This window comes from Hemibagrus wyckioides, linkage group LG11 (assembly GCF_019097595.1).
Source record: "Hemibagrus wyckioides isolate EC202008001 linkage group LG11, SWU_Hwy_1.0, whole genome shotgun sequence".
In the NCBI taxonomy this organism is placed as follows: Eukaryota; Metazoa; Chordata; class Actinopteri; order Siluriformes; family Bagridae; genus Hemibagrus; species Hemibagrus wyckioides.
The window spans coordinates 32,386,055-32,396,236 of record NC_080720.1 but is presented as its reverse complement, the minus strand read 5'-3'; the positions used below and the strand labels follow the sequence as shown (position 1 = coordinate 32,396,236).

General features: G+C 41.0%; 2 protein-coding genes across 2 annotated transcripts; both read right to left on the bottom strand.

Annotated features, from left to right (window-relative positions):
- Positions 1–1,500: 1,500 nt before the first annotated feature.
- si:ch73-71c20.5 (DUF4748 domain-containing protein) lies at positions 1,501–3,099 on the bottom strand. The gene is made up of 3 exons (XM_058402031.1): positions 2,956–3,099; positions 1,903–2,185; positions 1,501–1,788 (listed from the first exon to the last, which is right to left on the bottom strand). The coding sequence occupies exons 1-3, from the start codon at positions 2,996–2,998 to the stop codon at positions 1,629–1,631; spliced, it is 486 nt and encodes a 161-aa protein (XP_058258014.1). The 5' UTR covers positions 2,999–3,099; the 3' UTR covers positions 1,501–1,628.
- A 693-nt stretch (positions 3,100–3,792) lies between these two features.
- Positions 3,793–9,835, bottom strand: mcm6 (minichromosome maintenance complex component 6). The gene is made up of 17 exons (XM_058404258.1): positions 9,633–9,835; positions 8,859–9,005; positions 8,653–8,763; positions 8,279–8,528; positions 8,000–8,165; positions 7,637–7,782; positions 7,411–7,561; positions 6,863–7,004; positions 6,546–6,687; positions 6,306–6,413; positions 6,038–6,193; positions 5,797–5,925; positions 5,484–5,645; positions 5,256–5,388; positions 4,845–5,024; positions 4,573–4,712; positions 3,793–4,248 (listed from the first exon to the last, which is right to left on the bottom strand). The coding sequence occupies exons 1-17, from the start codon at positions 9,728–9,730 to the stop codon at positions 4,126–4,128; spliced, it is 2,484 nt and encodes an 827-aa protein (XP_058260241.1). The 5' UTR covers positions 9,731–9,835; the 3' UTR covers positions 3,793–4,125.
- Positions 9,836–10,182: the final 347 nt, after the last annotated feature.

Here is a 10,182-nt window from a genome sequence, read left to right as displayed (position 1 = left end):
GTGTTTTGCACTTCTCTGCCACCGTAGTGCTTTTTCAATATCATTACACGTTATTGTTACTATAACAACTCATTCGCAGGGACTTGTATAGCGGACGTGCCACGTAATCACTGACCTCACTGATGTGGTGACGCTTTCTGTAATGAGATGTTATTAAACATGTGGATAGAGTCTCCAGTGTGGTTAGAGTCTCCAGAGCTTCAGCAGGAACTGTAAGGATTGAGGAATTTACACTTCTACTGTGTGTTATGACAAACTTTGTTATAGTGTTATTTTTTTCAGTCTTTTTCATTTCAGGAGAAAGACTGTGAGAGAGACACTCTCTGGTGTCACCCAGATGAGGATGAGGTTCCCTTGAGTCTGAGGCTGGTTCCTCTCATGGTTTTTTCCTCATAACACAGGGAGTGTTTCCTCATCACAGTCGCCTCATTAGGGATAAATACAAATAAATTGAAAGTCTAATATTAATCTTGAACTTTTGGTACTATATTTCTTATGTTCTGTAACCCTGTGTGGACTTTGAGGATGTCAACAACCTATTAATTAACATTCTACACATGCTGTATCTGTATCACACACCTGTGCAGAAAGGACATTGTTCATATCACACTCTTCGGTGTTTAGAATAATTTATAACCACACTCTCCGGTGTCACCCGAATGAGATTAAGGTTCCCTTTGGAGTCTGGTTCCTCTCAAGGTTTCTTCCTCATACCATCTAAGGGAGTTTTTCCCTGCAACAGTCGCCTCAGTCGCCACAGGCTTGCTCACTGGGAATGATTTTGTCTAACATCTAGGACTTTTTGTTTATGTACACATAAGACACAGACACACAACTGAGAACTGCTCTCAACAGAGAACTATACTGTGCTGGACACACACACAAATTGTCCTGTTTGCACGCATATGTCACTTTACATTATACTTTACACTGATCTTGTTTACATGTTAACTTTAATATTTGCACTCACTGTCAACACTGTTCTTTTGCACAGAGGCGGTCTACATGTTGTTTGTCTGCACTGTCCTGTCTCGTCATCCTGGGCACTTCTGTTGTATGTCTTTTTTTTTTTACTAAAGATTGCACCTTAAGTATAGTTTAGTTTTTATCTCTATGCTTAGCTCTATGTTTGTCTGCGTCACTGTACTTTGTCTGTGTTCTGTGTAGCACCTCTGGTCTAGGAGGAACGTTGTTTCATTTCACTGTGTACTGCATCAGCTATATATGGTTGAAGTGACAATAAAGCTTCTTTGACTTTGACTTCTTCTAAAGCTGCTTTGAGACAATGTCATTTGTTAATAGCGCTATACAAATAAAATTGAATTGAATTGAATTGAATTGTATAGCTACTGTAACTAAGCGAGCTTCTACAAAACACTTCCAATGTACTTAAACGTTCAGACCTGGACTCTGGAGAGTGAAAGGAAACAAGCAGGGTGTAGGATGAAGGAAGTGAATACAAACACAGAGCAAAGCCCCAAAGCTGAAATCTGAGCCTCTTCTTTTTACACTCACTTTATTGACTTTATTCACATTACTGACATTTGTTACAGATCTGTTATTTACAAAGAATAGATTTTGTTTTTGTATAAATGATTTTTTCTGACACAGTCCTGAATCGTCTCCAGCTACTGGATCCCTGCTGCTGGTCTGTAGCGCTTGCGCTCATACTCTCCTTCATTGGATTTCTTCATCCTCTGTCGGATCTTCAACTGCTGGAGCCGGTTCTTGTCCACTTGCCTTTTAGCCAGAATAAACCCAATTATTCCGGCTGGAAGCCCAAACATCCTGGAAGAGAAGATCAGATATCGATCACGGACCGTAGAGCTACTGTAAGAGTCTCTCACACACACACACACACACACACACACATACACAGAGAGTGCTGTGTATAACACGTACCACGCGTATCCAATTACTTTCATCGGGTTTTTCGCTTTCCTCTTAGGAATATACTCTGGTCTGGAATCTTCCTCCACTTCTGGTTCTTTCCTTTCCCGGTCATTTGGATTATTATTTGCAGGATCTGTGCTTCTGTCTGTCTTGGTGGTGTGTAGTGAACAGGAGCCGCTCCAGGGAAGAGCTCGGCGCTGTAACACACACCTCTCGGGTCTCAAGTTTTGCACTTGAGTCGTCGTTAAACAGAGATTTCTGCCGGACAGGTACTGAAGACCTGGTGAAAGACCTGTATAATAATAAATATTAAATAATAAACCGCATAACATGACACTTTTGGTCACATTCCGTCCAAATACTTCTGAAATACAAAATAATGACTCAAAATATCGACTTGAAATAATGACTTATCGCCTCACTGTGTCCTTTTTATTTTTAATATATGACTTAAAGTAGATGATTTGGGATTTTTTTTGTGAAAACACAACGCAACGGAAGCACCAACGTTTGTAAGGAAAGAAAATGATTAGTGATGAAGAGTGATGAAGACCTCGCCATCATCATAAACATGTCAGGAGATCATTACAGACTTGGTATCATTGTAAAAACAAATGCAATCACAAACACAGCTGTATATCTGTCTTAAAATTTGTGTAACAGTTTGCCCCCCCCACATAATTTTTATGACGTCATCAACGAGCAGTAACGATACAAGGCATTTCTCGAGACTAAATAATTTAGTAAAAATAATAGTTTCGTCGTCATGTTAGTGATGTAATAGATGTAGTTTTAAACCAAATGGATCATCTGTAACGTTTGGAAGTTTGGTACTGAGCAGATTTTAGTGAATATTGATCATGTCTCATTAAAATGTACAAAGCGTTATCAGATAATCTATATGTTGTGCACTAATACAGCAAATATGTGTCGATATTGGGTTCAAATCTAAACGTAGAGTTTAAAGCACTGAATAATGTTTACAGTAAAATCGCCACGACATGTACATTAGCGAACAACCTTAATGAAAGTGGATAAAAATGTAAAAAGCTTTATATTTACCTTCCGTAACTGACCTCACCAGTCTCCTACAGGGCGCCGCCATTTTGTTTGGAACATCCGGGTACTCCAGGACCACACACGCCTACATACAGTCACTACAGGTCACAGACCGTCTTTAAGGTTTGTTTATTTTATTTCGTTTTATTTTGATATTTTAAACGTCGCTTTGTCATAAAACAAAAACTATGTAATTAAATTTAATATTAAGAATTATCCTGAAGATTTTTAATATTTAAGATTTAAAAAGCGCGTCAATTCTTTTTCTTTTTTGGTCGATTTCTTTCGGTTATATGCAGCTTGTTGCATCAGCGCCCCCTTCAGGTGAACCTGTGAATATCTCAAAAATAAATATCCTTAATATTTCAAATCTCCTTTATTTTTAATAATTACTGATTTCAATAAAATAAGAAAATAATAGCATTTCATGATGCTAAAAACGTTTAGTTTAATTTATAATTTTCCAAAGGAATTTATATTTAAATAAAAAAAAATGGATATACATTTCTATGCATTTAAATAATAATTTAAATACCATTTTCATGCATTTAATGTTTCTATTAAAATCTAATTAAAATCTAATTAAAAATCCTATATGTTTAGTTGATTTTATTACTTACTTATTATTTTACTGATGATAAATCAGCACCAAGAGTCAGATTATTGGTGTTTGTTTGTTTTTTTGTTTGTTTCTTTATTGACTTACATCCTTCTCACTTTCCTGCTGTTGCACATCTGTCGTCATGTAAGTTCGCAAACACAACATGAAGCCATTTAGTAAAATGGAAATATCTAACCACACAACGGTTTTTCCGATTTAACAGAAAAAACCTTCAGAAATAAATTGTGGGTTTTTTTATTATTACATTTTGAACAAAATGCAAATAAAACATTTTCATATGGTTCTTTCCGTTCAATAAAAAAGCAACAAAATCACTAGCAACATCTTTAAAATGAAAAAATCCAGAAATATATTTACAAGTTTTGCACAGAGGTGGTTCTTCTCATACAGCTGTTTGAAGCTCTATGCACACACATGATGTTAACAGTGTCCCGACAGCCGAGCTTCAGGAAAATCACCCGAGCCGTGTCCTAATCCATGCCTTCATCTACTACCACATGTCCCAGAATCAATCGGGATGCATTTTTTAACCCATACACATGTTGAAAAGTTTAATCCTCCAGCATGTAGTTAGGATTCACGACCAGTGTGACATCGTCTTCCTGCGTTTGGACTTCGCTGGACTCGGTGGAGCCCTTCAGGCCCGACTGTGACAGCTCAATTAGGATGTAGTCCTGAAAAAGATGATCAATGCTTTCATCAGGAATCAATATTTACATGTATCCATGGAAAGGAATGAAGTCAACACAGATATAACAATCAATCTTCCCAAACTGCATTTATTTATGTAAATGAGATTTTGTCTAATTGAATATTTGTTAATTAGGCCACAAAGCCATAAAATTAAGACTCAATAATTAAATTCATTAAGCAAATATATGATGTCATGTTTTTCCAACTTCACATGGTTTATTAAAGAAATGTCATGAAGTGGCCATGACAGTGAAGTGGGCGGAGCTAAAGCTCTTTTACGAAATAAAAATAAAACATTCTCTTACGTAATGCACGAGTCTGTGGATGACCTTCTCGATCATGGCCTTCTTGTTGATGAGCTCCATCTCAGAGTCGATCTCAGACTCGATCTCCTTCAGGTACCAATTCACCACTGCGCTCTTCTTCAGGGCTTCTTCCTCCTCATCTACACAAACACACACAGTAATTAAATAAAACTCTTCATGTGGTGCTGTTACAGGACAATAATCAGTAGTAATAGTTATAAATAAAGAAATGAATCAACGACTTTTGACCAATCAGAATGGGGAGTGCTCACCTTCCTCAGCACGGCGCAGGTGCAGCACTATGAGGTTGGAGATGCGCCTGTACTCGGTGAAGGACAGACACAGAGACGGTTTGCTGCTGTGGCTTTCACCGTTGACCCCGTTGGTGTGTTCATGACCGTTCTCGTGTCCGTTCACGGGACCCTCCGCGTGGCCGTTGGGTACGTCATGGCCTGGAGAGAAGACCGGAAGGTGGAATGAGAAACATAATACACTGTTGCATGATTCAGGACGTTGAGACAGCCACAAGTAGTAAATTTAACGAGAATATCTCATGTAACCATGGAAACAATTACTAAAAACTTTGGGGTGGCAAAACTTTAATCTGAAGAAACAGAAAACATGGGGAAACTGGGGGTACAACAAGGATTCATGATAATAACAGAATAACAGGAATCCTTTACCGTTCACCCGGTTCTCCTCTTCCTCCTCCATGGCCTCCTCTTCCTCTTGGTCTAGGTTGATATCAGGTGTCTCCACCCGAATGATGGACTTGTTGAGCAGCCTGAAGGCCTCTTTGACGTGTTTGGGCTGCACCTGAATGAGACGGAGACACAGTGTGAGGAAGGTGCATTGTGGGTCACCAGGTAGATGAAAAAAGTGCTTTTTTCTGGTTGCGTAGCTTCACCCACCTCGTCGCAGCAATGCATGCGAGCCATGCTCTCAGACAGGCGGATCATGCTCTCCAGCTGACGCACGGTGATCCTCCAGGCTGATTTGGTGATACCGGAGCCGTCTCTCTGCCTCAGGCGCTTGTACTGCTCCACGATGAAATCCTCGGACTCTTTAGAGATCTGATAAAACACAAATGGTGTTTGCATTTAATGCAATACAGTGACTACACCTATTCGTGAGGACGCTGCTGCTTTGTTTTCCTTTATCTAATATATCTTATCCACAGTTAATCAGAGAAGCGGTGTCTGAGATGCTAAGCTCATATCTCACCTTCGGTTTAAACTGGCGGGCAAACAGCAGGTATCTCCGAATCTCGTCCAGAGTGTACAGACGCTCGATGGAGTTCTCGATCCTGGAGTGCAGGTCCACTATGCGCCTGGCTATAGCATAATCAGTCACCTGAGGAAAATAACGAAGGACATTTAACATTCACGGAAGGAGTCTCCAGTGTCAGCGCTTTGTAACAGTCAGAGGGAAACTCGGTGTAACTTTAAGCTTCACACACACACACCTCATTGCAGTCGTCCACTAGGATAAAGAAGAGGTCAAAGCGGGACATGATGGGTGCGGTCAGGTTGATATTCTGCTTGAGTGATTTGGCGCGGTCGTAGCGGCCACCGATGGGGTTCGCTGCAGCCAAGATGGATGTCCGGGCGTTCAGTGTGGCCTACGAGTGGAGACACAACTTATCCCCACAATCTACACAAACTACTCACAACTGTCCTTCTGGATAAACATGGTTATTTTGAACCAACTGTGCGTTGACCATTAACCCTTACCTTGACACCGGCTTTGGTGATGGAGATGGTCTGCTGCTCCATGGCTTCATGGATGGCCACCTGATCCCTCATCTCCATTTTGTCAAACTCATCGATACAGCACACGCCCTGAACACACAGGTCAATATACAGATATTCCTTTTACTAATTAAATTTTGAAATAATGAAGTTATTTATGTTCTCTTCTATTATCTTTATTAGTAGTAGTAGTTATAATAGTGTTATTGGTGTTGTATTTACGTTATCAGCCAGCATGAGAGCTCCAGCCTCGATGACAAACTCGTGTGACTCTTCATCTCTGACCACAGCAGCAGTGAGACCTGCAGCACTGGACGCCTTCCCGCTGGTGTACACGGCCCTCGGGCTGAACTCCTCCACATGCCTGAGCCAAGAATAAACACGCAGTCAGAACTGAAATTTCTGAATTACAATGATATTTTGTGATCGGTTAAATAAACACCACTGATATTAGTATATTATAATTAGAAAAAGAGCACATCAACGTCAACGGCATTCAGTTAATCCTGTTATCCGTTCTGTCACAATGTTGTCCTTACTTGAGAAACTGGCTCTTGGCTGTGCTGGGATCTCCCACAATGCAAACGTTGATGTCCCCTCTTAGAGACGTGCCCTCCATGGTGGTCTTTGGAACGCCGCCGAAGAGCATGAGCAGGATGCCGCGCTTCACCTCGTCGTTTCCTGTACACAAGAACAAACTTGTTAATTCTTTTCCTTTTTTTTAAGCAATGCTTCTTATACACTATCATGATGCTAATGGAATCAAGTAGATTGTAATTAGTTCAAAACCATTATACCAAAAAGAGTCAATTCCCTGATTCCATGCATTGAAAACAAAGAGTCGATTCACTGAAAAATGAGTCAACTCCACAAAGAATCGTTTCCGAAAAGAAATTCTCTGATTTCACACACTGAAAACATTTAGTCAGATACAAAAAACAAGGAAGATTCAAGTCTATGGAGTCAGCTATTCATTTTCAATCAAAGAATCAGGGAATCGACTCTTTGGATTCGAATCATTGGACTCTTCAAGTTTTAGTTGTTTTGACAAACGTGTGTGTGTGTGTGTGTGTAATCATTTACATACCATGGATGGTGGGGAAGAGGCTGGTGCACAGGTTATGATACAAGTTCTTGTCCTGGCTCATCTCGAACACTTTTTCCCACTCCTTCACTGACATCTGGTTCTTAATGCTCTCAGCTGTCTGCTCCTCATCACGGATCTCCTTCCCGCCAAACTAAACACACAACACAACTCATTATAATCCCATTACAAGCCTGTGTGATGATCGGATGTGGACGCGGTATCTTACCCTGGGATTGGTCGGTGCCACATGGCAGGCCAGGAACGCCAGTCTGTATGAGAGCTCTCGGACTCCGAGGGCTTTAAGACCACGCACGCCTTCGTTTTCGTAGCCCTGTGATCCGGCCGTGCGAGAACCGGTCTCTGCTCGCACTCCTGAAATACACACACAAGGACACGAACGTTAACCTGAATTCATGTTACTATGACCTCATGTAGTTTTGTGTAACTGGACCCCAACATTCTACTTCAAAGCTCTCTGACTTGACATGCGACATGAAAGAGAGGTATTTCATCTCCATCATCATAATGAACACAACCCTGATGTCCCTAAATGACCAAAATGATTATCTAGATAATGAAATGTCAGTACCTGGTGTTGCAAGCTGGGACACGTCAGGCACAACAATGAGGCAGCCGATGAAGTCGCATTTATCTCCAGCCTGTGCTGACTCCACCGCTTCGGCTCTCAGGATCACCTCCAAGCTCCGTGGGATGGATCCTCGCGGCAGCTCGGCCTGCGTCTCCTGAATACGCACCTGGTTTCCGTGGCAACATGTCAGCATCAGTACCGTAGCATACACAAGTAATTATCTTTACACATCTGTATTTGTACAAAGACACATTATCTAGCAGCAACTGTTTTGCTAACCTTTTGGAAGTCGATGAACTTGGACTTGTTGGTGTCCAGTAGGAAGCGGCGGCGGTTGTTGCATACTGGGTTGCGGCAGATGCTGGGCTGTGTGTATTTAAACTGCTGATCCACGTCCTTGATGACGCTCTGGCAATCAAGGCACAGGAAGGTGCCACTCACCAGCTCGGGGTGCACCGGGTGCGTGCGTACTACTTGCCCGCTGATGCGCACCAGAGAGCCGATGCGCAGAGTGGTCAGCTCACGAATCCTGGAGAACCACATCATAAGGAAACGTTAGAGCAGAATAGAAAAAGCTCAGGAGGCTCATGCTGTGTGATTTAATCCGTCTAAATATTGATTTTCTTTTGCCCCATGTTATCCAATCTCCTTACTTGTGCCTGGTTGGCATATCCTGAATGGCCACGTAGAACTCCTTGGTAACAGGAACGTTCCCATGATCCCGGGCAAAGTTGCGCACGGCGCGGCACAGGTAGGGGTAGATCCTAAAAACAGGAACAAACACAAGTTATCATTTTACGTATCAAGTGCTTTAGCATAAAAATAAAAAAGTGTCACGACTCTATGTTAGTCTGAATACCTGTAGAACTCCTCCTGGATGATGGTTGCCAGCTCTTGGTTAAATCCCTCCAGGTCAGTGAAGCTGACCAGGAGCGTGTTGCGCTCTGGACGGATCAGCTCCTCTGTGTCACGCAAATACTTTAACTCTCCATCGCTGTTCTGAAACCTGTACGATAAACATAAATGAAGGTTCGTCAATAAACATAAGAGCACTATTATAACGATTTTAAACATTATTCTTGTTTCCTCAGCTTTCTTGGGTAACTAATCAGTAATTAGTGATCAGTTACAGCGTGAAAGCTGCAGAAGTTCTCAAAGCGATGGGTCTGTGATGTATACAGTGGGTCTGGGAATATATGAAACAGGTACAATTAATAATAGTTGTTAAATAGATTTAAACATTCATTTAGGGTGATTCCTCCATACTGTTTCTTTCATGTCCTGAATTTATGACTATTTAAATCATTTAAATAACACCAATAATGAAGGTGATCGAAAAGAAAACGGAATAAAATGTCACTTTAAAACCTTTTACTTACTTTTACATGAATAAGACAAAATATTTTTGCTATATAATGATGGAATAACGTTAGTGTCCTGGCCTTGATTACGTTTGGCTCTAACGTGGTATAATTATTATTATAAATTCTTTAAAAATAGCCCATGCAGTGTCCAAACCAACCTTTAACTATTTATTTATAGATATTTCCCCAGAATCACTCAGACGCCATTTTGTGTCTTCTCTAGTTTAATACACGAGCTATAACTTTCATAGCCAAAGATCACAACTTACTCTTCCAAAAACGCCTGGAACAACTTCTGACACTTCTCGGCTAGCTCATCTTTCACCGTTTGTCCAGCGTTTTCCACTGCGGGGTCCGCAATGTCCATTTTGTTTTGTCAGCAGGTTGTTTATTACAAAGTTATAACAGAAAACTTCCTTTCCCCTCAGCGCCGAACACAAAGCTGCACGAGCCCACGAGATAGGAGGAGAGAGAGGTTTTCGCGCCAAAGCTCGTGACCACGTGTTTATTTTCGCGCCACTCGCAGCCAACCAGATCTTTGAGTTACACTTCCCCTGTCTGTGATTGGACGACAAAGGACCCTGTGGGTTTTTTTCAGCGCTGTTCTCCTGTTGCCATGGGTGTGTGACGTCAACTTGACTTCACGAGCCAGGACAGCGAACAAATGCTGATCTGACAAAAAATCCCAGAACAACAACAACATCATAATCATAGTCTATTTAATGTCGCTTATTTAATTGTGTTTTGGTTCCAAAGTTTTTCATTTCGTTTCATTCATTTTTCATTTCTCATTCTTTTTTTTTGCTTTCCAAAATAAAA